Source organism: Xenopus laevis, chromosome 4S (assembly GCF_017654675.1).
Source record: "Xenopus laevis strain J_2021 chromosome 4S, Xenopus_laevis_v10.1, whole genome shotgun sequence".
NCBI classification, from domain to species: domain Eukaryota; kingdom Metazoa; phylum Chordata; class Amphibia; order Anura; family Pipidae; genus Xenopus; species Xenopus laevis.
This window is the reverse complement of record NC_054378.1, coordinates 33269073-33296423: the sequence shown is the minus strand read 5'-3', so window position 1 is coordinate 33296423 and position 27351 is coordinate 33269073. Positions and strand designations below refer to the sequence as shown.

General features: G+C 38.6%; 1 protein-coding gene across 1 annotated transcript in view; it reads right to left on the bottom strand.

Annotated features, from left to right (window-relative positions):
- Positions 1–26892, bottom strand: part of LOC108715376 (heat shock factor protein 4) — a 31827-nt gene extending 4935 nt beyond the window's left edge. Inside the window, exons 1-9 of the mRNA XM_018260460.2 lie at positions 26614–26892; positions 11234–11342; positions 9945–10072; positions 9275–9399; positions 9042–9117; positions 7171–7235; positions 5220–5319; positions 3549–3673; positions 1146–1370 (exon numbers count right to left, since the gene is read on the bottom strand). Coding sequence (XP_018115949.1) covers positions 1146–1370; positions 3549–3673; positions 5220–5319; positions 7171–7235; positions 9042–9117; positions 9275–9399; positions 9945–10072; positions 11234–11342; positions 26614–26736 — 1076 coding nt within the window. The 5' untranslated portion in view covers positions 26737–26892. The remainder of the gene's footprint in view (positions 1–1145; positions 1371–3548; positions 3674–5219; positions 5320–7170; positions 7236–9041; positions 9118–9274; positions 9400–9944; positions 10073–11233; positions 11343–26613) is intronic.
- Positions 26893–27351: the final 459 nt, after the last annotated feature.

Genomic DNA, 27351 nt, shown 5'->3' with positions numbered 1-27351 from the left:
TCAAAAAATACAGTACCCTATAACGGTACCCTTAGGGACATATTTATGCTGTGTAAAATAACGGTGGGATAATACACCACACATCGCCAGGGTTTGCTGGTGTTTTTTGTTAGAGAGCCCACTGAGCATGTGAGTGTCGCAGACACTTTCCAAGATGGTGACCCTCTGTGACAAGCTTGAAGTTCTGGATCATTGCTGTTATTGACAAGCTGAAACTTTAGGCTGGTGCAATAAGTCCAGTATATAAAATATGCCATTTTTAGCCACATTAATTTTTAGGGTTTAGATCTCCTTTAGACTATTTCTCACAGTTATTGATGGCAGTTTGAAGTTCTAAAGTCTCAAATCTTTTGTGGCAAAGTTATTTGAACATTTGTTTTTATCAGCATGGTATTATGAAGGACTAATTGTGTCAAACAAATGTAATTGCTTTTTAAGGAGGAACAGCAGTAGATGTGATCTACTTGTATGGAACCTGTTATCCAGAATGCTCAGGACCTAGAGGTTCCCAAATAATGGATCCGTCCGTAATTTGGATCTTCATACCTTAAGTCTACTAGAAAATCATGTAAACATTAAATAAACCCAAGGTTTTCCTTCCAATAAGGTTAATTATATCTTAGTTTGGATCAAGTTCAAAGTACTCTTTTCTTATTATAGAGAAAAAGGAAGTCATTTTTGAAAAAATTGGATTATTTGTATAAAATGGAGTCTATGGTAGACAACCTTTACGTAATTCTGAGCTTTCTGGATAATGGGTTTGCGAATAATGGATCCCATACCTGTACTTGTATTTTACCAAAGCTTTTGATACAGTGTTGCAACTGTTTTCTAAACATAGGTTTAGGTAATGCTGTTGGCACATGGATAAGAAACTGGCTGAAAGATTGTACAGGTAGAAAGAGTATCTCTTCCTCTTTACAAAGCAGTGGAAATGCCCTAGACCTCATCTGCCAACCTTCCAGCAAACACAATGATATCCAGTGAATTTAGAAGCAATGAAGAAGTTACTATATTTGTTTCTTTCAGTTGCTGCCCTGATCCACTTAACCTTCCTCATATAGTGAATTTATTACAAAGTGCTGCATTCTAGAACTTTGCATCCTTCCACACCCAAGATCAGAACTATAAAATCCTTCACTCACCTCTCCTGTGGATTTCTTCTAGTCTGCCCCTCAATCAGCTGGGATGTTGACATCTGAGGGGGGCTGCAGCTTTCCTTTCCTTCCAATATAGACTGAACCATTGCAACTGGGAGGACAGGTGGATCTGTGCAAATGTTACAGTTGTTTAGTGACACATCCTGCCCTGCTGACCCATTGATACTGGGACTGATGGGCTCCTCCTTAATCATCAGCAAGCACTTACCCCTGTACAAAATAAAACCATCACCACACTATAAATATATTTATGTCACTAAAGATTTTAACACTTATATTTATCACCTTCCATACATTACATGCAGCCCCTTCTCCAAGTGTGCTGGTTGCTCTGCTGGCACATTAGGAGCAATATGTATGCAAGAAGTCATGCATAAACAGTGCATGGAAGGACCACCTGGTCATTGACTCATCTACTAAGTCTGGTTCAGCGGAGTTTCTACTGCATTACAATTTCCTGGGCTTTGCTGAAATTACCGGGAGTGCCCTGCACTGTACGTTTCTTTAGTTAGGCAAAGCAGTTACAGAGGTACACAGATGTCGAGTGGTTTTGTACCTGTTTTAAAATCTGTACATGCCTTCAAAGTTTTATTAACAGGACCAAGAGCTGGAAATGCATTTCCAGGTCAAGTTATTGACATATTTAGTAATGATTTAGGGACAATGTTTCCTGTGGGCTACCAAAAGCATAAGGGCCTCTTAGGCCAAAAATTCTTTATAATATATACAGATGAGTAATTATTTTGTTACACAAGGGTGTCCAGCCTATCATTTTCTCAGCATCCCACAGACAAATTACCCTTATGGAAATAGCTGAGCCCCCTAGGCCTCAAACTCAAGCCACCCAACATGAGTGCACCTGAGCCGACATATTAGGGTTAAACTACTATGGGTACTGTTTGGAACTTCAATCTGTGCAGTGTGACATGGACTAATATCATGTGTAAGGCACAGAGTACAGCACTCACAGGAGCAAGGAAGTCCTGTACTCAACCCCTGCTCTCAGTGGAGTGATTTGGGTCCCTTGGCACTCTTTCCATGTTCCTCCTGAATGGCATGCAAGGAAAGCATTATTATTATTAACATGTATTTTTAGAGCACCAACATATTGCTGTAAAATAAATGTGTTTATACAGAAAAATCACATAAATTACATACATAGAACATACAGAGTTACATACCTAATGACCAGTACCGGTACAAAAGGTGAGGAAAGCCCTGTGCAATATAGCTTACAATCTAAAGGGGAAGGTAATGAGACACAAAGGGGCAAATTCACTAAGGCACGAAGCGCCGAGCGCTAGCTAGCTAGTGTTCGGCATTTTCGCTACTGCGCAAATTCACTAACCAACGCTGGCGTAGTTTCGCTAGTGTTACTTCGCAACCTTACGCCAGGCGAATTTTCGCTAGCGACGAAACTACGCAAATTCACTAACTTGCGCAGTGTAGCGAACGCTACCTTTTACGCTAGACTTCCTTCGCCACCTCAGACCTGGCGAAGCGCAATAGAGTAGATAGGGATTGTTTAAAAAAAAGTCAAAATTTTTTCTAAGTCCCAAAAAACGCTGGCATGTTTTCTACATGACGGGTGATAGGCTGAAAAAGATCGAAAAATTTTTGGGGCTCCCCTTCCTCCCCCCTACATTTCCTGACTCATGGCAACTTACCTAGACAGTGGGCACATGTGTAGGGCAAAATAAAATTTTTATTGGCTGATTTGAAGGTTTTCTAGGCATTTGTAGTGCAGATACGTGTTCCTCCATTGAAATTTGAATTTCGCGCCGTATGCAAATTAGCCTTCGCTAGCGCAACTTCGCTTTATATAGCGAAACAACGCTAGCGCAACTTCGCAAACTTACGCTACCCCTGTGCGCAACTTCGCATTTTAGTGAATTTGCGGCGCGCTGGTGAAAATTCGCCTGGCAAAGTGCGGCGAAGTGCGGCGAAGTGCGGCGAAGTTGCGCCTGGCGCAACTTAGATTCTTAGTGAATTTGCCCCAAAGTGTGGGAGTGGCACGATCAGAAATAAGTAGGTTAGAGATATAGCATATGGTATTAAAAAAATTAAAAATGGTAGCTAAACAGAGTGAGGGTAGACTTTTCTAAAAAAAAAAAGTGATCTTTTGAAAGTAGAAAGGTTGGAAAAAAGTCAGACAGTCCAGGGGAGAGAGTTGCAGAGGAGGGGTGCAGCCCTTGCAAAGTATTGAATGTGATCATGTGAGGAGGTGAATAGTTGAGGAGCAGGTCAGTAGAGGAGCGTAGTAAGCGTTTGGTGAGTATGTACCATAGTATGCCCTTTTTTTAATCCCCTTTGTGCCCCACTAAAGTACTTAAAGAAACAAGATCCATTTACTCCCACAGACACAACTACATACACAAAAGTTGTTACCGTTCTCCTTCTGAAGAATGTGAAGCTTCAACTGCATTAGTGGGTGGAGCATCTGTCACATCTGATATTATTGGGCCGGCACTAAGAGCAGGGCTGTTCAGAGCTGATGTAGATCCCATTGTTTGCTGCAGAGAAGCAATCAGCAATGCTTTATGAAGGATAGGTCATGTAAGATAAATTTAATTGCTTTTTATGATAATGTAATTAAGATTCTGGACAGTGGGGGGCAGTAGACGTGATCTATTTAGATTTTGCAAAGTGTTTAATACCGTCTCCACAAACAGCTGCTTTATAAATTAAGGTCTGTTGTACTTAATAAATTTGTTTGCACGTGGATAGGAAATTGCCTATAGGATCGGGTACAAAGAGTGGTTGTTAATGGTTCATTCTCTACTTGGAGTAAGGTTCTTAGTGGGGTCCCTCAGGGCTCGGTATTGGGTCCACTTTTATTTAGTTTGTTCATTAATGACTTAGGGGAGGGTGTTGTAAGTAATGTATCAGTTTTTGCAGATGACACAAAACTATCCAGCCCAATTAATTCCATCCAGGATGTTGCATCCTTGCAACAGGATCTTGGCAATCTGGGCAGCTAAGTGGCAAATGAGATTCAATGTTGATAAATGTAAAGTCATGCACCTGGGATGTAAAAATATCCAAGCCACTTATACCCTTAATGGGACTGCACTAGGCAAATCCATTATGGAAAAGGACCTTGGAGTCCTTGTAGATGATAAACTTGGCTGTAGCAAGCAATGCCAGTCAGCAGCATCAAGGGCAAATAAGGCCTTGAGCTGTATTGCTGTATATGGATTCACGGCAGGAAGGGGTCATTCTTTCTCTGTATAGAGCACTGGTAAGGCCCCATCTAGAATATGCCGTACAGTTTTGGTCTCCACTGCTCAAACAAGACATTATTGTATTAGAGAGGGTAAAGAGAAGGGCAACTAAGCTGGTAAAAGGTATGGAAAATCTTAGCTATGAGGAAAGACTGGTCAAGTTGGGATGTTCACGCTGAAGAAAAGGCGCTTAAAAGGGTGATATGATAAATATGTATAAATATATTAGGGAATCATATAATAATCTCTCTAATGCTTTATTTACCAGTAGGTCTTTTAAGCTGACACAAGGTCAGGTTCTGCCTAAATATTCGGAAGGGGTTTTTTACAGTGAGAGCTGTGAAGATGTAGAATTCTTTCCCTGAATCAGTTGTACAGGCTGATACATTAGATAGCTTTAAGAAGGGGTTGGATAGCTTTTTAGCAAGTGAGGGAATACAGGGTTATGGAAGATAGCTCATAGTACTAGTTGATCCGGGGACTAGTCCCATTTTGGAGTCAGGAAGAAATCTCTCTGAGGCTTCAGGTAGGGTTTTTTGCCTTCCTCTGGATCAACTAGCAGTTACAGTAGGTGGGTTTAAAAGTTAAAAGGTTGAACTTTGATGGACGTGTGTCTTTTTTCAACCTAACTTACTATACTTGGAAGGGGGGTATAGTTTTCCTTTAATGGGTGTACAATTTAAAGAAATACTACATGTTATCTAATTGTTTTGCCTGTCTCCCCAGAGCACATGTGATCTGATTCTTTTTAGAGTTTTCAAGGGGCTAGTAAGTCTGGCATCATAAAAAAATGTATTCATATACGCCTGTGTTATGTTGATATTATTGGTCTTACCGACTGGATGTAATAAGGATCATGCAGAGCATCTACTGGCAAGTGCCGACTGAATTTAGTCAGTGGGAGGGTAGAGTTTCCATCATCCAACATTAGTGGCCTATGAAGAGAATAGACATTGAAATGTTACTTTCCTCTGCCCTGTTTATCATCTTAAGTGACATCAATAGGATGAAAGGAAAAAGGTAATGATTTCTGTGTGACGCTTCTTATTAGAGTCCTACAGTGACGTCACTAAAGGCTAATCATTATCCACTTTCTGTAAGTGTATATTTTACAGGTTATTTATTGTATTTTTTAATATACAGTATAAGCAATGCACAGAAGAAAAGCTTTTACTTCTTATTGAACCATTGATATATTCTATAAACTAAAATGTACAGAAAAGTGAACTGTTTGAGTGGAACAGAACATAAACATGGCGTTGGTGAATGGTGTTACCTGAGCTAGGGCAAGCCAAGACAGGTGTGGACACTAGTAAGGTTTTGTGTCCTAGTATACTTTACAATATACAACCTTTGGTACATAATGTACTGAGATCCTGGTAAGGTGGTTTGCATATATTTTATATATTACAGTCATATGAAAAAGTTTGGGAACCCCTCTTAATTTTGTTCATCATTGGCTGAGCTTTCAAAGTAGCAACTTCCTTTTAATATATAACAGCCCTTATACAAACAGTAGTATTTCAGCAGTGACATAAAGTTTATTCGATTAACAGAAAACATGCAATATGCATCATAACAAAATTAGACAGGTGCATACATTTGGGCACCCCAATAGAGATATTACATCAGTACTTAGTTGAGCCTCCTTTTGCACATGTAACAACCTCTAGATGCCTCCTATAGCCTTTGTTCGATGAGTGTCTGGATTCTGGATGGCAGTTTTTTTGACCATTCGTCCATACAAAATCTCTCCAGTTCAGTTAAATTTGATGGCTGTGAGTATGGACAGCCTGCTTCAAATCATCCCATAGATTTTTAATGATATTTAAGTTGGGGGACTGTGATGGCCATTCCAGAATATGTACTTCTCCCTCTGCATAAATGCCTTTGTAGATTTCCAAGTGTGTTTAGGGTCATTGTCTTGTTGGACTATCCAACCCCTTCGTAACTTCAACTTTGTGACTGATGCATAAACATTATCCTAAAGAATTTGTTGATATTGAGTTGAATTCATCTGACCCTCGACTTTAACAAGGGCCCCAGTCCCTGAACTAGCCACACAGCCCCACAGCATGAGGGGACCTCCACCAAATTTCACAGTAGATAGCAGGTGTTTTTCTTGGAATGTGGTGTTCTTCTTCCGCCATGCAAAGTGCTTTTTGTTATGACCAAATAACTAAATTTTTATCTCCTGAAAAAATCTTTGTTCAGAAAACCCCCAGTACTCAGATGTTCCTGGGAAATGAAAGACATAAGACTTTTTTGTTGAAAGTGGAGTAAATTATTATGCAGGCTGAGAGGGGTTCCCAAACTTTTTCATATGACTGTAATTGTAAAGTACAGTAGATTGTTCAGTACTGAAAATACATTTCAGTCCAGAGAACAATGGGTGGGAAATGATGTTCTTACCCATATTATTTCCCTAAGCTTTATCCTGCATTTAATAACTGCCTTTCCAGTAAAGGTTACAGCTGAGCTCATTAACAGATCAGATATGTCATTAAGCTCATTCTTTTAGACTTTAATATGAGATAGCAATTATTTCTGTACCACTCTTTCATTCTCTGTCCCCCTTTTATGCCCACACAAAAGTCCTAAGAGCTGATCGTGCACTTTACACAGAGAGCTCTGAAATCCAGTAGTCAGCAGGTCTTACTCAGCAACTCCATTCAACAACAGTCACTAGGGCAACCAGGTCAGGTGATCTACACCCTGGCCTCGCTGAGCTTTTGATTTTTGTGAGAGAAAGGTTTTGTGTTGCCCTCCCTTCTGCAGGCACTCACATCTTTCGCTTTATCCCAGCGCTGGTGGGTCCTGGAGGTAGCTGTCCAAATAGAAACTGCATTAACTGTTAGGGGAAAAACATAGAACAAGAATCACGTGTTAGTTGCAGAGCACACATTAAGTTAGCCATGACCTCTAACTCTCCATTCCCATTAAATGATGCAAAGAAACAATGATCCCCTATAGAAAAGAGCAGTAGGCAGCAAAAGCCTATATGTAGTGGATCTTCAAACCTGTTTGTTAAGTGCTCTACATGTTCAACAGCAGATAGAAAAAGCAAATGTCTGCAAATATTTAGGGTTCAGGCCTGATCGAACTTCCATGTTGAAGTCAGCAAGGAAAGTTTAGACAACTTCAGAAGGGGTGTTTTGGCCTTACTCTGGACCAGTAGGAAATTAGATTTAATTAGAGAATTAATGTGTGCAAGACTTCTGTCAGCCACATCCATGTATTTAAGTTTTGATATTTTTAAGTGAGCCAAAGGCCTGATTTTGTAATACTACCAACAAGGGAAAAAAGTAGGCTCAGTAGTAGTACACTTCTAGGACAAACAATCGAGGTGGCCAGCCAGGTTGCCTAGGGCAAACCATCATCTGATTTGTTATTTTTCCTACTTTAAGCCTACAATTTAAATCTGAATGTTAATTTTAGATGTTGCATTGATAGCTGAATGTTTGTCACACAAATAATAAAATCTAAACATCTGTGGCCAGCTTAATTAACTGAAAAGTGAACTCTACTGAGGTGTGTTAGGTATTTTATATGCTATTTATATATGCTATTTAATAAAGGATTATGTGTCAATATAATGTTTGCACTTGATTATCCAAGGAGTGCCTCAATATTAAGTAATATTACTATTAAGTAAACTTTCCTCCTTACATAAATACATAAAATATACTTACAGAAAAAGTAATGGACATTAATACAGTTAATAGATTTAAGAAGTGCGTGGGCATGTTATATAAGAAAAGATGCATAATTAATATGTAGTAGATTAGCACAAATAGGCTACTGGCCCTACCTAAAACAATTGAGGTTTGATAGGGGGGAGGCCGGATAGCAAATAAATTGTTTCTGTTTTTTATGGCTATGGCTATGTTTTTTTATGCACAGGGGCCTGCCACTTTGGCAGTAGGTGCCACTCAGGCGGATATGGCTGTAGCTGGGCTCTGGTCATGCAGACCCCAATCATTTAGTTGTAGAAAAAGTTTTTGATGAGCAGAGCTACAGATGTGGGACCGCAATCATTTAGTTGTAGAAAAAGTTTTTGATGAGCAGAGCTACAGATGTGGGACCCTTTGTTAAACAAGGTAAGTAACTGTCTGAAGTGGATTTTGGGGTGTACTACATCGTGTGGTCTTTTGTAACTGAAATTAGTGATAGTAAGGCAACAACTTTGCACTGTTCTAGTATTGGGCACTTTAATACTACTGTATATGCACCAAACTGTATTTTTTTCAGTAGGATCTCATCTCCTTTCATCCGCTACACTAAATCCATGTTTATTGCACCCATAATATTAACATGGTTAGGTACACCACATCCAATGCTTGAAATAAAATTCTTTATAAACACCTATATTTTCATATTAGCTACTGAATATTTAAACAAAGAAACTCATTTTATTGATAGCCTAAAACAATGCCCCAATAAAACTGGAATTTCTTAGAATCCTGAAATCCTTAGTACTGTATATATTTTGTTCTTCCTTTATACATCATGTTCCTGTTTTACATAGATTTCTTTGGAAGAAGGGAAAGATAAGAGCTAAGTCAATATTTAATTAGAGTGTCATGGGCATCATTTACACAACAGTAAACTAGATTCCACTGTACACTTATACAGTTGAGGTTCCTGGGACACTTACCTTGTTTATTATCTTCTGCTGTTGTAAGTGGTTCTGTCTGAGCGAGACAACCTCACGCCACAGCACCTCATTGTGCCTGACAATTTCAAAAATAAAGAAGGGATGTAATCAACAACACACAGGAAACATAAAGGGTTAAAGTGATCAACAGATTAAGAGAATAATTACAGTATTGGAGAGAGAGAAATGGGTGATCATAACAACAATAACATAGATAAGTAGGTATTATTCACTGCTTCATGTCTTGCATCTGACACTCGCTGCTTTCCTGTTGTCCTCGTAGGGTCTGAAGCTCATACAGAAGCCTGCTGACATCCTCATGCCTAAGTTTTGTCTCCTCGTTCTTCACTACGGAAACCTGTGGGCAGCAATAAGATAAACTGTTCCTAAAAGTTCAAATCATGCAATGAGTATTAATATCATTTCATTTACTATGTATTTGCCTTGAAGCAATTCACATCTAATTCACATCACACATGCACTAGGTACATTTGTTCAATAAAAAAAACACAATTTCATACTGTAGCTAGATACAAAGAGATGAGGCGCACCAGTAGTACATAACATCAGAATAGACTATTTCAGGTAGTAGGCTAAACCAAGTGCAAATACAGGAGGGACTTCCAGGGGACAAAAAAATGTGATGATGATGATGGGGAAAAAAAAGAAATAAAGAGAAGGAGCTAACCAAAACCTTTATGAATTCTTCATGACTATTTCTCAACTGTAATATTGGCCTTTTATGATATTTTATTAACAGTAGATAAATTAAATTATTGGATTTAAAAATATAATCATTTAAATGAGAGTAATACAAGTAAATATGTAATGGTTGTTTTTTTTTTTTCAGAACGTTTTGTAGATCATATTAAGTGCAGCAGCTCTTGCGAGCAGTCCTCTTACCTTTCTTTTGATGTGTTCTAGAAGGTGCTCATGTCCCTGCAGGAAGTACAGATGCTGAAATTCAGTGTCATCTCGTTCCGGTTTCACCAGGCCACCCTGCTCAATATTCACCACTTTCCTGAACCCATCTACAAAAGACCACCATATATATATATTTATACGCACTCCAAAATCAGTGAACCATCAAATTTTATTATTCATACTTGTACATCCAATCTTTCGAGCCATATTATATATAGTCACGTCCATCAAGTTCAACATTTTAACTCTTTTTTTAACCTGTCTAACTGCTAGAAAGTTAAAAAAAACATCTGAAGCCTCTCCAATTTGACTCAGAGGGGAAAAAAATCTTCCATAACCCTGTATTCCCTTACTTGCTAAAAAGACATCCAACCCCTTTTAAAGCTATCTAATGTATCTAATGTATGCACCTTTCAGCACTTCTTTTAAATTTCACTTGGTTTCAAATAGTTCACCAGAAATAAGAAATTACATTTTTTTCAGTTATCTAATATGAACTGACCTGGATGAATGAAAATCTTCATAGTCATATTTTTTTCAGTTACTTTCTATTTTCTATTTGTTTTTCTAATATCAAAGTCCAAAGTTTAATTTATCACCTTCTTATGTCTTTCGGACACTGCTCTAGAGGGGGTGGACAACTCTTAAACTGCTCTAATTTGATACATAAATTGATACATTTCTTATGTTTGTCCCTGCTGAGCAGAATCCATTAGTTTCATTAAGGGTTAGTTCACACAAGTAGATTCGGGGAGATCTTGTCACCTGGTGACTAATCGCCTCTTTTTCTGGGCCACAATCTCCCCAAACTGCCTTTGCATGTCTTCCCATTCGCTATAATGAAAAGTCGCCTGCGCAAAAGCACACACGACGGTTTGTTTTCCAAAGTCGCCCGAAGTTCCTCGTGAGGCAACTTCGGAAACACAGCGCCGCATGTGAAGGCAATTTGGAGAGATTGTCGCCCAGAAAAAGAGGCAATTATTCGCCAGGTGACAAAATTGAAGGTCATAAGGAAGCTTGTGGTTAACTAATTACTCAAGAATGGGGCCTGACAGAAAAAGTAAATTGCACAGTAAGTCAGTAGCACCTTCAAAGAACGCAGGAGAAGCAAGAGGGCAGTAAATACACATTCATCTTTCCTTATACATTTCCTTTAGGAAATTCCACACAGGAAATACAAATTAAGGGTACAGTGGGACTGTCATTATGCTGAGGGTTAAGAATATCTACCATCAGTGTGTCCTGTAATTGCAAATTTACATACTTACACATGTTGAGCTGCCTCACAAAACTGGCCATGTTGTTGTGCTTGAAATACTTGGGTAATACCTCTTTGGCAAACCGGCCCTGGTCAAACACATGGAAACTGGTCCCATTCTGGAGAGAACAGAAACAAAGACAAGCTGAATCTGAGAAGAAGATGGCGATGGAAAGAATGGAAAGTTAGAAAGCAGGCGCTGAAAAAATTAGAGACTACGAAGGAGGAAATAAGCTCTAATAATTACACCTGCATTCTCAATTTGTTAAAAAAAACAACCATTTTTCCAATAAAACCTAGCTCAAGGTGAAATTGTTCTAATACTCAAAACACAAATTTGTTTTTCTAATATTCCTCAAAACACAAATTCGTTTTTCTATCCAGATTTGCATAAAGCCAGCCAACAGGTTGTCATACAGTATTACCCATCTCAAGAAAGATGGGTCTGGGATACTGAATTACTTGCAGAGTTTTAGTATTGTGATTGTCCTGCTTAGGTAGGTACATATAACTGAGCTATTTTTTTGGGGGGGGGGTGAAGATTACTTAAAAGTAGAAAAATGCGTTGCCATCTTACATGATGGACAGTTTTAGATGGCTAGTAATAAAAGAAACAAATGTTTATCCCAGGTCTGGATTTGTGGGTCTACAAAAAGACAACCAGCATCTGAATGTGTGCTGCCTTCTCCCAACCTGTACCCAGCCTCACCCAGCAAGCAATCATCACTGATTTCATTGGAAGGGCATGGTGGGGGAGGCTCAAGTATATAAAAGAGAGACAACAGGCAGGGAGAAGAGGGATAGGAGCACATTGACATCTGTCAGGGAAGACAGAGGAGAAAATGTAGCCTGTAACCTAGGTTTGGTGCAGTCTGACCGTGCAGGGAATAATGGATTTTCTCTAATCAGTGACCTAAATTACTCCAATCATGACTACTTCATTGTATATTCTAAAGTGCTACAAGTAACTGCTTGAAACTATGGCATTTGTAATAAGAGACCGTTTTGTTTCTTATATAGTATTTATAATTAACTCCGCACACCAGTCATTGCCAGCCCCAACACCCACAAAAAAAATCTTTGGAGAGGCCTAGTGTGCACAGCTACCCCATCCCTCCCTTCTCTGCCCCTCTCTTTGCTCATGCGAGATGTGGCAGGTGCACAGGTTTTTGATTAGGAAGTGGCTAGGAAAGGGAGGATTTCTGTGGATCAGCCCCCCCACGGCCACAGGGTCTGCTTCCTTTATATTGATGCACCTGCTGCACACAATTAATACAGTACATCAGTTCACTTTTCAGATTGCTTTCATATAGAATATTTTGCAAATTCTACTACACTGATCAAAACTGAGCACCTTTGTAAATGAGCCCCAATATTCTTAGACACTGTCTGGCATACCCAGAATACTATTTGATGCAATTGTTCATATAGCTAATTTGCAATTAATTTGAAAGTTATGTGTTTAATCATAATAACAGAACATTAGATGTTTGCGCTGTTTCCCAAAGCACACAAATATTATAAAATCTACAGTTATGTTCAGAATAATAGCAGTCCAACATCACTAGCCCGATCAATCACAGTTTTTGGATTAAATTAAATTTCTACATGGCAAATAATTTACTAGCAGGTGTAGTAAAATAATAGAAAACCAAAAGTCATGGCATGCATGCTGCTGATTATGTGTAGTTGAACCATTAATTAAGGCATGTTCCAAATAATAGCAGTGTTCAAAATAATAATAGCTTGTTCCAAATAACAGCAGTGTGGAGTTCAACTAGTGGCTGTGAAACAACAAGTGTCAGTTATGAAGGAAGGCAGCAAATGCTGTGCATGCTGGTTATAGTGCATTTCTCTCTGAAAATCTGAGTAAAATGGGTCATTCTAGATCAGTGGTCCCCAACCAGTAGCTCGTGAGCAACATGTAGCTCTGCAACCCCTTGGATGTTGCTCCCAGTAGCCTCAAAGCAGGAGCTTATTTTTGAATTCCAGGCTTGGAGGCAAGTTTTGGTTGTATAAAAACCAAGTGTTCTGCCAAAACAGAGTCTCAATGTAGGTTGACAAGCCACATAGGGGCTACCAAATGGCCAATCACAGCCTTTATTTGGCACCCCAAGAACATTTTCATGCTTGCGTTGCTCCCAAACTCCGTTTACTTCTGAATGTTGCTCACCGGTTCAAAAGGTTGGGGATCCCTGTTCTAGATATTGTTCAGAAGAACAGCGTACATTGATCAAAAAATTGATTGGAGTGGGGAAACCATGTTAAGAAGCACAGAAAATGATAGGCTGCTCAGCTAAAATGATCTCAAATGCTTTAAAATGGCAAAAAAAACTTTAAAGACTTGGAAGAAAATGGAAAACTACAATTTGAAAGGATAGAAGAAACACTCAGCTAAAGTTATCTGTTCCAATTAGAAGTCGCCTATGTGAAGCCAAGCCATCATCAGGAAGCCCCCACAAAGTCCCATCGTTGAAAAAAAAGATATATGCTGAAGAGGTTACATTTTGCCAAAGAACACATTGACTGGTCTAAAGAGAAATGGTGAAAAATGTTGTGGACTGATGAAAGTAAGATTGTTCTTTTGGGGTGTAGAAGCCAGAGACAGTTTGACAGACAACCCTCAAACAATGAATTCAAGCCACAGTACACTGTGAAGACAGTCAAACATGGTGGCACAAGTATCATGATATGAGGAGTCTATTTATCTCATACCAGGGATCATGGATCAGTTTTAAAACATGAAGAGGTCATGTTGCCTTATGCCGAAGAGGAAATGTCCTTGAAATGGGTGTTTCAACAAACATTTTTTTGTGAATAGCCTAATATTCCATTTTCACAAATATACACATAAAATCATCATTGATAAAGAACATAATGTTATACAACTTATTAATGAACAGAACAATTTTCAGAATTTATATCTATATTTCTCTTGCAGCCCTAGATAATATAGTCTCATTATGATTAGAATCACCATAATCTCCTAGCATTTAGGCATAGCTGTACTGTGATGAGCCATCCAGTATCCAGACAGCTGCCTATCCGAAATCTTATTCACAAACCAGCGCCTATTACAACTTCTAATCTTCTGGGAAGGGTTTCTACTAGATTTCACAACATTGTTGGTGGGATTTGCTTTAATTCAGTGACAAGAGCATTAGTGAGGTCGTGCACTGATTTTGGGAATCAGTCTGTCTTCCAAAAAGATTTTTTAGGAAAAAAAGTCAGTCTTTTAGATTAACTTTCTCTTGCCGATCTTCACACAGTCTCTCAGCTGCACTTGGAAAATTACCAAACTTTGTATATACTGTAGATCAGTGCCTATGGCAACAGAGAAAAAAATAAAAAAAATAGTGCAGTATATTTTATGTATTGAGAACACCCGGTGGTAAAGTTCACTTTCTGAGCTGTACTTCCCCTTTAAAACTTCCGCTCTTATTGGTGATATAACATGAAGTAAGTAACTGTGCATGTCACCAATGAGAGTGGAAGTTTTAAAGGGGAAGTAGACCTCAGAAACTTTACCTCTGGGTGTTCTCAATATCTAAATATACTGTACTATTTTCTGTTTTTTCTCTGTTGCCGTAGGCACTGATCTATATATAAAGTTTGGAGTGTCTTCCATGAGTGTTCTAGTCCATCCCACAGATTAGTACAATACACTAAAGTTGAGGTCAGGACAGTGCAGTCCAGTTACATTCTTACATTCCCATCCTAGCAATCTAATCTCTAGGAACTGCACATTGTAAAGAGTCTTCCCGAAATTTTCCCCCAATTGCCAAGAATGCCATTGTATGCTGTGTGCTTAAGGTTTGCTTTCAATAGAAGCAGAGGCCCTTGCCCAGACCATGGAAAAATAGTTTTCCTCTACCATCAAACTTTCTGGTCAGCATAATGCAAGCAGGCAGTTAGTGCCACAGCTAAAGAAAATATAGCACTAAAGTGTTTATGCCAGCATTTCTTAACCTTGGGTCCCCAAACTAGACCTAGACTGCTAGGTTACATATACCAGCTGTTTTTCCAAAATTTGGGCCAGATATTCTACATACAACAAATAATCTCCATTATATAAGCCTGCAGAAATTAAAAAGACCCCATAGACTGCTGCAGTGCAGTAAGTGGGAGTGGTCAAAACTAATGAAAAGTAGGACCTAAATAAAAATTAGCCCAGGACTTTTATAGGTGTCTGGATTTTACTTCAAATCCGTAATATAGTTTGTTTTAGTTTGTTTTTGTTTTTTTAGGGGAAGTAAAAACACTGTTGCTAAAATAAACTAAGTACAAAACCCAAAAATAAGACTTGTGTCTTCTAGTGATGAGCGAATCTGCTCCGTTTTGTGGGAAACATTTGCGACACTGTGGAAAAATTTGCAAAACAGCAAAAAAATTTGCAAAACACATTGAAGTCAATAGACTTCAAACTATTTTTCATGCATGGAACAATTTTTTCTCACTCCAAATGTATTAGTGAATTTCTTGTGACAACTTTTTTTTCCGCAGAAGTGCGGAATTTTGCTGCAAATCCATACCTGCTGAAAATCTGGGCTCATCTCTAGTGTTTTCTTGTTTTAATTTTAAACCCCTCCCTTCTCTAAGCAATTGCCTTTGAGCAGTTTATTATTAGGGGGTTCTCAGTAGACTGGTAATCAGTTTTATCAGCTACCTTAAAGTTCCTCAGGATCAGGAAGTGACAAGGTGTGAAACTGGCTTTGTTTTTTTGTTTAGTGCCAGAAACCATAAATATTTCTTAATTAAAACAATAGGCAAAAGGTATGTTTAGCATGAACCCTATTCATTGAGCTCATGTTAAAATGGGGGGGGGAATACTGTTCCTGACACTAAGGGGCAGATTTATCAAGGGTCGAAGTGAATTCGAGGGAATTTTCGAAGTAAAAAAATTCGAAGTAATTTTTTGGATACTTCGACCATCGAATAGGATACTACGACTTCAAATTCGATTCAAAGTAAAATAGTTTGAATATTCGACCATTCGATAATCGAAGTACTGTCTCTTTAAAAAAACGTCGAATTCAATACTTGGCCAAATGAAACCTGCCGAAGTGCTATGTTAGCCTATGGGGACCTTCTAGAGCATTTTTCTAAGTTTGTTTAAGTCAAAGAAAAATCGTTCAATCGATGCATGAAATACTTGGAATCATTTGTTTCGAAGGATTTCATCATTCGAACGAACGATTTTACTTTGACTGCAAATGGGCAAATTCGATGTAAAAAAACTTTGACTTCGATGTTCGAAGTTGAAGTATTCCAATTCAATGCTCGAATTTCGAAGCTTTTTCCATTTCGAAATTCGACCCTTGATAAATCTGCCCCTAAGCAGTGTAAAGGTTAAGTAGATTTAATGGTTTCAAATATATTGAAACATTTAATCAAATTAACCTAAACCTAATCAAATTAACCTAAAAAACACAGCTTAGAACTATGTGGGGGCATTCCAAAAATCATGATAGCGAGTGTTCTGCGTGTATTTTCACCCTGTCCCATAACCAGTAGTTACAAAAGGCTATAAAGAGTCACAGAGCATAATTAGTGCATCAGGCACAAGGTAGACAGGCAAAAAAAGTAAGAAAAACAACATCAGAATTATGCATCTTTATTTTCTTCATTCTGATTCTATACTGTAGACTGTGCTGGTAAGCTACAATGTTAAAACTGTGTATAATCACATTAGAATATAAATCACATTCCTATGGTCATGCACAAAATGAAATGCCCTCTAAGGCATAGTTCTATCAAAAATCTTTGATCTGGCATCCCTGTGACTCAAGCAAATCTGCAAATGCTACTGGGTATATATCCCAAACCCATGATAACTTCACTAAAGTAAATATTATGACTATCTTAAATTCTGCTACTAACCACAGTTAACACCATCCTGGAATTTCGAACTGCCACACAGTCACCCCCAAAACAACTATGGGAACGATGCAACACCAATGGGTCTTGGCACTAGAAAACACGGAATCTAAAGGTTCCCTTTTCTATGACATTTGGAATAAATACTTAGACACAATAGAAGGACAGAAACAACATATAAGCTCCTTTCCAATATAACGAATGTTGGTAGAAACCTGTCTCATAATAGAACTTAACTACCAACCACAATGTGACAACAAGAAGCTCTCCTCCAACACCATCTCTACTTGGAGTAAGGTACTGTGCTCTCTGGCACCCACAAGTGAGCAAAGATTTCACAATTTGCAACACTTAAAGGGTTAACTTCACTATGACTATTGAGTCACGGTAATCAAAAAAATGACCCAGTTTTACCTTTGGTTGTGTGCATCATGAAGTCCCCACAATCTAATCGGTAGTCATTCTGATAAAGCTAAAGTTTAATGCATGTGTTTTAATGTGTGGTAAAATAGCATTTGTAACAATACAGTGATATGGAAAAAAAGATAGGAAGTTTTAGCTTGATATGACTGTGCAGAATTCTGACATGACTAAGCATTAGTGATTGCAGCCCTCAGCATTTCAGTTGCATCAATATGAACAAAAGCAGCAGGCGTTTTTCCCACTCCCCACAAAAAAAAAAAATAGAAAATACTGGAATCCCTTGCATTTGCTTTTTTTTAACCATTATCTATTTATTGCTATAGGCTTATATAAGAATTCAAAATCCCCTGCTTTTAAATAAAATTGAATTGATAACAAATATAAAACTGAGAGAAAAAATAAATGAACTTCTAAATGTATGAGTGTTCCCACACACCTCCCACATAACCTATTTTGCATGATAATTCATTGTTATATATGGACATAATATAGACAAAGCAGAACCTATTATTCCTAGGAGGCACAACGAATGTATTAGGGCCAATTGGAGGACTGATTGATAAGCAATTCAATACAGGTATGGGACCTGTTATCCAGAATGCTTGGGACCTGGGGTTTTCCGGGTTAACAGATCTTTCCGTAAATTGGATCTTCATACCTTAAGTCTATTAGAAAATTGTGTAAACATTATATAAACTAAAAAGCCTGGTTTTGCTTCCAATAAGGATTAATTATATCTTAGATCTAAGCTACTGTTTTATTATTACAGAGATAAGGGAAATCATTTTTAAAATTTTGGATTGTTTGGATAAAATGGAATCTATAGCAGATGGCCTTTTGGTAATTCCGAGCTTTCTGGATACTGGGTTTCCAGATAATGGGTCCCATACCTGTATATATTACACTCTTCTCTTTCTCTGTTCTTTCTCTTCTTTTAAATACCTAGAACCTCCTGTTTCATTCATCTCAAGTGTTTTCCCTTTATTATTTTTTCCCTTAAAATAGTGATCACGTCCCTCCTAAACTCCATTATCAGTTCTATTCCCAATTTTCTCATTTAACTTTGTATTTTGCTCTTTCCTCTACTCCCCCTTTCTTTCACCTTTGTGTTGTTTTCCCATCTCACCCCTTTCCCATTCTGCACTTTCTGTATCATCACCTGCCTCAGAATCAGAATGCAGTAAAGAATGGAAAATGTTAAAATGTTACAGTTACCTGAAATCAATCTTCTTGGAGCTTTCTACATCTCTAGGGGCATAGAAGCACATATATTTTGGTTTTTTTTATGCTTTTACTTAGCCTTTGCAATAAGCCCCATAAAAGATGGTCCCACGTCTGCAAGACTGGAAGTAAAGGGAGGCTCTACTGTGTTTTTAAATGGAATGGCAGCTATGAAGTCATGGAACTCCCACGGTTACATTCAGCTATTCTTTAATTTCTTAGTTGGGGCCAGTAAAGCTACCCTTGTACTCAGATGGTAATAATTCATGTTATACATAGGATTGACTGCTTATAGTTTCATTAAACTTTATTGCAACTTATTGAAGTGATTAATATTTTTCTGTCTGTTTAATATTTCTGCACAGGACTACTCCATCATCTTGTTTCATTCCGGAGTTTTGTGTTCAGCCAATAATATTGTGGGGCGTCGGTTCATGTTAATAAAACAGGCGAAGGCTCATACTGTACATGTCTAAGGACTAGTCGTTGATAAACTCTGCTCTCCATTTACCTTTACATTAATAAGAATGGAAGAATTGAGTAATAAAGTACAGGTATGGGACATGTTATCCATGCTCAGGGGGTTTGTAGATGACAGTTCTTTCTGTAATTTGGATCTTTTAGTTTACTAAAAAAGCATTTAAACATTAACCCTTTCCCTGCCAGCCGTTTTGTCCTAGATGCGAACATCTACTGCCAAGCAGTTTTTAGATATTTTGCACTCTTTCACTTTAAGGGCCTTTCCTGGGGTGGTCTTTTAGTTAACCCAGGAAAACAATATATTGTTTTTTTCAGGACAACCTGAACTTTCACAATATGCAAGAATTTTGGTGTAATTCTACTTCTCTAAAAAAATATTGGATTCTAAGTGTCAAATAAAATGAAAAAAATCATGTTGCACGAAGAACAATCACATATATCAGAAACATCATTCATTTTACGTACGAGAACACAGCTGATTTAGAAAGGTCTATGTCTCCTGAACGCGACAATACCAAATATATATAGTTTTATGGAGATTTCTCACTTGTATAGCTCAAAATCTACAAGCAGTACACAACCAAATTTCCAAAGCAACACTCCCCAAACGGCATACTTTTGATTTCAAGGCCAAACATTCCACTAACAGTAGGTTTACCCAAGAAAACTACCCATTACTAGAAAGAACAGATTCTGGTGAATCAAAAATGGGTAGAAATATCTTTGTACTCCAAACCACCAAGTTGCAATTGTTTCCTAAAGTTATAGTGTTTTATAGAAATTGGTGAATTTTTTGAAAAATGACCTCAAAGCTTCCACTCTACAGCAACATATCTCCCACACATCATTAGGTATCAATGTAAAACACCCCAAATATAAAATCCTGGGTCCACTGAACAGTTTGATGCCCAATATGAATAGATGTACCCAAGCACGTGGCATAGGAGGCCCCAAAAGGAAGACCCCCCGTTTGTTCTGTAATTTCAGATACTGCAAAATCAACACATTTACATCGTTTTGGGGGGCGGCAAAGGTAGAAAACAGTACGTTCACCCCAGAAAACCATATATTTTCGGAAAGTACACATTCCCCTGAATCTAAATTGGGTATGCATGTCTTTCTACGCCAAAGTACCAAGCCGCAAATCATTCCTAAATTTGGTGATTTTGGGGACATTTCCAAAAATGACTTCAAAATTTCGACCCTGCAGCATCGTATTACCCACATACTTTTAGGTATCAAGACAAATCACCCCAAATATGAAAGCCTGGGGTCCTCTGAACAGTTTGATGCCCAATATGTATAGGTGTACCCAAGCACGTGGCGTATAGGGGCCCCAAAACGAAGACCCCCATATGGTCTGTCATTTCAGGTACTGCAAAATCAACACATTTACATTGTTTTGAGGGGGGCAAATGTAGAAAAAAGTAAGTTCACCCCAGAAAACCATATATTTTCGGAAAGTACACATTCCCACGGATCTAAATTGGGTATGCATGTCTTTGTACTCCAAAGTACCAAGCCGCAAACCATTCCTAAATTTGGTGATTTTGGGGACATTTCCAAAAATGACTTCAAAATTTCGACCCTGCAGCATCGTATTACCCACATACTTTTAGGTATCAAGACAAATCACCCCAAATATGAAAGCCTGGGGTCCTCTGAACAGTTTGATGCCCAATATGTATAGGTGTACCCAAGCATGTGGCATATAGGGGCCCTAAAAGGAAGACCCCCATATAGTCTGACATTTCAGGTACTGCAAAATCAACACATTTACATTGTTTTGGGGGGCAAAAGTAGAAAACAGTAAGTTCACCCCAGAAAACCATATATTTTCGGAAAGTACACATTCCCACGAATTCAAATTGGGTATGCATGTCTTTCTACGCCAAAGTACCAAGCCGCAAATCATTCCTAAATTTGGTGATTTTGGTGACATTTCCAAAAATCACCTCAAAATATCTACCCTGCAGCATCGTATTACCCACATACTTTTAGGTATCAAGAGAAATCACCCCAAATATGAAAGCCTAGGGTCCTCTGAACAGTTTGATGCCCAATATGTATAGGTGTACCCAAGCACGTGGCATACAGGGGCCCCAAAAGGAAGACCCCCATATAGTCTGTCATTTCAGGTACTGCAAAATCAACACATTTACATCGTTAGGGGGGGGGCAAAAGTAGAAAACAGTAAGTTCACCCCAGAAAACCATATATTTTCGGAAAGTACACATTCCAACGAATCCAAATTGGGTATGCATGTCTTTCTACGCCAAAGTACCAAGCCGCAAACCATTCCTAAATTTGGTGCTTTAGGTGACATTTCCAAAAATCACCTCAAAATATCTACCCTGCAGCATCGTATTACCCACATACTTTTAGGTATCAAGACAAATCACCCCAAATATGAAAGCCTAGGGTCCTCTGAACAGTTTGATGCCCGATATGTATAGGTGTACCCAAGCACGTGGCATACAGGGGCCCCAAAAGGAAGACCCCCATATAGTCTGTCATTTCAGGTACTGCAAAATCAACACATTTACATCGATTTGGGGGGGGCAAAAGTAGAAAACAGTAAGTTCACCCCAGAAAACCATATATTTTCGGAAAGTACACATTCCAACGAATCCAAATTGGGTATGCATGTCTTTCTACGCCAAAGTACCAAGCCGCAAATCATTCCTAAATTTGGTGATTTAGGTGACATTTCCAAAAATCACCTCAAAATATCTACCCTGCAGCATCTTATTACACACATACTTTTAGGTATCAAGACAAATCACCCCAAATATGAAAGCCTAGGGTCCTCTGAACAGTTTGATGCCCAATATGTATAGGTGCACCCAAGCATGTGGCATATAGGGGCCCTAAAATGAAGACCCCCATATAGTCTGTCATTTCAGGTACTGCAAAATCAACACATTTACATCGATTTGGGGGGGGCAAAAGTAGAAAACAGTAAGTTCACCCCAGAAAACCATATATTTTCGGAAAGTACACATTCCAACGAATCCAAATTGGGTATGCATGTCTTTCTACGCCAAAGTACCAAGCCGCAAATCATTCCTAAATTTGGTGATTTAGGTGACATTTCCAAAAATCACCTCAAAATATCTACCCTGCAGCATCGTATTACACACATACTTTTAGGTATCAAGACAAATCACCCCAAATATGAAAGCCTAGGGTCCTCTGAACAGTTTGATGCCCAATATGTATAGGTGTACCCAAGCATGTGGCATATAGGGGCCCTAAAATGAAGACCCCCATATAGTCTGTCATTTCAGGTACTGCAAAATCAACACATTTACATCGATTTGGGGGGGGCAAAAGTAGAAAACAGTAAGTTCACCCCAGAAAACCATATATTTTCGGAAAGTACACATTCCAACGAATCCAAATTGGGTATGCATGTCTTTCTACGCCAAAGTACCAAGCCGCAAATCATTCCTAAATTTGGTGATTTAGGTGACATTTCCAAAAATCACCTCAAAATATCTACTCTGCAGCATCGTATTACCCACATACTTTTAGGTATCAAGAGAAATCATCCCAAATATGAAAGCCTAGGGTCCTCTGAACAGTTTGATGCCCAATATGTATAGGTGTACCCAAGCACGTGGCATATAGGGGCCCTAAAAGGAAGACCCCCCCTTGTATGTTCTGTCATTTCAGGTACTGCAAAATCAACACATTTACATCGTTTTGGGGGGGGCAAAGGTAGCAAAAAGTAAGTTCACCCCAGAAAACCATATATTTTCGGAAAGTACACATTCCCACGAATCTAAATTGGGTATGCATGTCTTTCTACTACAAAGTACCAAGCCGCAAACCATTCCTAAATTTGGTGATTTTGGGGACATTTCCAAAAATGACTTCAAAATTTCGACCCTGCAGCATCGTATTACCCACATACTTTTAGGTATCAAGACAAATCACCCCAAATATGAAAGCCTGGGGTCCTCTGAACAGTTTGATGCCCAATATGTATAGGTGTACCCAAGCACGTGGCGTATAGGGGCCCCAAAACGAAGACCCCCATATGGTCTGTCATTTCAGGTACTGCAAAATCAACACATTTACATTGTTTTGAGGGGGGCAAATGTAGAAAAAAGTAAGTTCACCCCAGAAAACCATATATTTTCGGAAAGTACACATTCCCACGGATCTAAATTGGGTATGCATGTCTTTGTACTCCAAAGTACCAAGCCGCAAACCATTCCTAAATTTGGTGATTTTGGGGACATTTCCAAAAATGACTTCAAAATTTCGACCCTGCAGCATCGTATTACCCACATACTTTTAGGTATCAAGACAAATCACCCCAAATATGAAAGCCTGGGGTCCTCTGAACAGTTTGATGCCCAATATGTATAGGTGTACCCAAGCACGTGGCGTATAGGGGCCCCAAAACGAAGACCCCCATATGGTCTGTCATTTCAGGTACTGCAAAATCAACACATTTACATTGTTTTGAGGGGGGAAAATGTAGAAAAAAGTAAGTTCACCCCAGAAAACCATATATTTTCGGAAAGTACACATTCCCACGGATCTAAATTGGGTATGCATGTCTTTGTACTCCAAAGTACCAAGCCGCAAACCATTCCTAAATTTGGTGATTTGGGGGACATTTCCAAAAATGACTTCAAAATTTCGACCCTGCAGCATTGTATTACCCACATACTTTTAGGTATCAAGACAAATCACCCCAAATATGAAAGCCTGGGGTCCTCTGAACAGTTTGATGCCCAATATGTATAGGTGTACCCAAGCACGTGGCGTATAGGGGCCCCAAAACAAAGACCCCCATATGGTCTGTCATTTCAGGTACTGCAAAATCAACACATTTACATTGTTTTGGGGGGGCAAAGGTAGAAAAAAGTGCGTTCACCCCATAAAACCATATATTTTTGGAAAGTACACATTCCTGCGAATCCAAATTGGGTATGCATGTCTTTGTACTCCAAAGTACCAAGTCGCAAGCCTTTCCTAAATTTGGCGATAAAAGCAACTGTTTTTACATTTCTGAAAATCGCCTAAAAATATTGCAATTGGCCGCATTTATCTCACCCAATTTCTTACATACAATTGTAAAACACCATAAATATTGATGCCAAGGGTCTACTGAACAGTTTGATGCCCAATATGCATAGATATACCAAGGCAGCTGGCATGTGCGGACCCCAAATAAAAATAGTGAATATGAGTTTTCTCCGCTGCCCATTCGCCTTCTGTGAACATAGACCCTTGACTTCATATTATTTGCCTCAAGACCCTCCTAACAGCAATGACCCCCCAAAACCATACATTTTTGGAAAGTACACATTCTGCCGATTCCAACAAAGATAACGACGTCTTTCTACACGAAACTACCAAACTGCAAAGCTTTTCTAAACATATAGGTTTTTACAACATTTCTGAAAATCGCCTAAAAATGTTGCAGTTTGCCGCATTTATCGGACACAATGTTTTACGTACAAAGAAAAATCTCTCTAAATATGGACGTCAGAGGTCTAATAAATAGTTTGATGCCCAATATGTATAGATTTACCAAAGTATGTGTTGTGTATGGACCCCAAATGAAAAACGTAACTATGAATTTTCACGCTAGCCAACTAAGCTGCAGAAAAGAGAACCCTAACTGTACGTTATGTGCCGTAAGACCCCCAAACTGTAAAAAGACCCCCAGAAACCCATATATTTTTGGAAAGCACATATTTTGGCGGATCAAACTAAGTAAAATCTATCTTTCTATACCAAAGCACCAAACAGCAAAACGATACTAAAGATACATAGGGAACAATAATGCAGGGATAAAATTGCAATAAAACCACAAAAATAGCGTAAATCAATGAAATAACAAAATAATTGTTCTGACAGTGTAATTAGTGGCCGAAATCGATTATCCAATAGTCACGCTGCCAAAATAACACGTTTTTAGGCAAAAAAAACAAAAGATAACAGTATAATGAATTCGTAAAAAAAAAAAAAAAACACCTGTTTGTGTATACATATTTGTGCACTAATAAAAGTTATCTGAGTGTGCAAATACATGTAAATAAGTGTAAATAAGTGTAAATAACTGTACAAAAGGGACCAAGTGTGCTAAAATTAAAAAAAAAAATTTAAAAAAATTCCAATCTTTACTAAAATGCATAAATGTACTGTAAGTATGTGTAGGTGCAGGTAAGTGTGTAAAAAAACGTGCACTTACCGTTTTTGGAGCAGGAGAATCGCTGTCTTCTTTGGAGGAGTCCTGGCAGCGTGTCTGCAGAGTTGCTGCGCAGCAGGAAGTGCGTGGGCGGCTCTGCAGGCAGGAAGAAGGTGAGTGTAGTAGCAGACGCTCCATGCGATGCGTCTGCTACTTTGAAGTCGGATCTGCGACAATCGAGTCGCAGATCCGACTTGACAGCCCCCCAGCCTCGTTGCCTAGGGGGCTGTCTTCTCTCCCCACTCTCTGCGGAGGCGGCAAAAGCCGCCGAAGCAGAGAGAGCGCTCAGCTGCTAAAGAACGTACAATGTACGTTCTTGGCAGCCTGAGCATTTGCCTGCCAGCACGTACGCCGTACGTGCTTGGCAGGCAAAGGGTTAAGGGGCAGATTTATCAAAGGTCAAGGTGAATTTTCAAATGAAAAAAATTCGAATTTCGAGCTATTTTTTGTGTACTTCGACTAGGGAATAGTCCAAATTCGATTTGAATTTGAAATGAAATAAAAAATTCAATATCTAAATTTATCATGTACTGTCTCTTTAAAAATTTGACTTCGACCATTCGCCATCTAAAACCTGCCAAATTGCTGTTTTATCCTATGGGGGACCTCCTAGAACCTATTTGGAGTCAATTTGTGGATTTGTAAAACTTCTAATCGAATTCGACCGAATGCGCTATTCCTTCGATTCATACGATTCAAATTCGGCCGAATACGGACCTATTCGATCGAAAACGGACCTATTCGACCAAAAAAACCTTCAACTTAATTTCGGTTGGTCTTTTTGAATTCAAATTTCGAAGTTTTTTCAATTCAAATTCGACCCTTGATAAATATGCCCCTAAATAAACCCAATAGGACTGTTTTGCCTTCAATAAGGACTCATTATATCTTAGTTAGATTTAAGAACAATGTACTGTTTTATTATTATTATAGAGAAAAAAGTAGATAATTTTTAAAAAAACGTGATTTATTTGCATAAAATGGATAAAATGGAGACGACCTTCCTGTAATTCAAAGATCTCTAGATAACGGGTTTCGGAAAAAACAAATCCCAAACTTGTATATTACTGTATGAACTTTGGCATTAAAAGTTTCAGCTCATGAAAAACTGATAATATGTCCCATGTACCTTTAATATATTTATATACCTTCTGTGCACACTTGTTATTACTCACCACACTCCAACAGATAAGATGGTTGGTTTCAGGATCCTCCACTAATGTCCACAGCTTGGTTAGGAAAGCTGGCACGTTGCTACAGTAGCCATCCATTGCCAAGGAGCTGGCAGATTCCTGCATGGTGACAGGTGTTTGTCACTCACACTCCATGCCTCTGAGGATGTTCAGTTGTGGGGATACTGGAGAGGGACCCATGTACATGAGGTCACGGTGTCACAATGACAGCAAGTGCAAATGATTCACACAACCAGGTCACACTGTTAACCACTCAGCACTAAATTGTTAGCATCAATCCCCCACCCCCAGGCACTAAATAATATCCACAGTGAGGTGGTAAGCACAAAGCACTGAATAAACATGCAACATCATGTGGAGAGTGCCCAGCACCAGTTACAATAGCTATTGAATGGCTAAAGTATGTCACACAGGAATGGTTTCTTTTGTGAAAAAGCAAATAGCACTCTAAGCTTAATGATAATGTATACATTTATGTGCGGTTTATTAAATGTAATAAAGGCGTGGGACCTGTTATCCAGAATGCTTAGACCTGGGTTTTTCCAGATAATGGATCTATCTGTATATTCTTCATACCTTAAGTCTACCAGAGAATCATGTAAACATTAAATAAACCCAATAGGCTGGTCTTGCTTCCAATAAGGATTATATATATCTTAGTTTGGATCAAGTACAAGGAACTGTTTATTATTCCAGAGAAAACAGCAATAATTTAAAAAA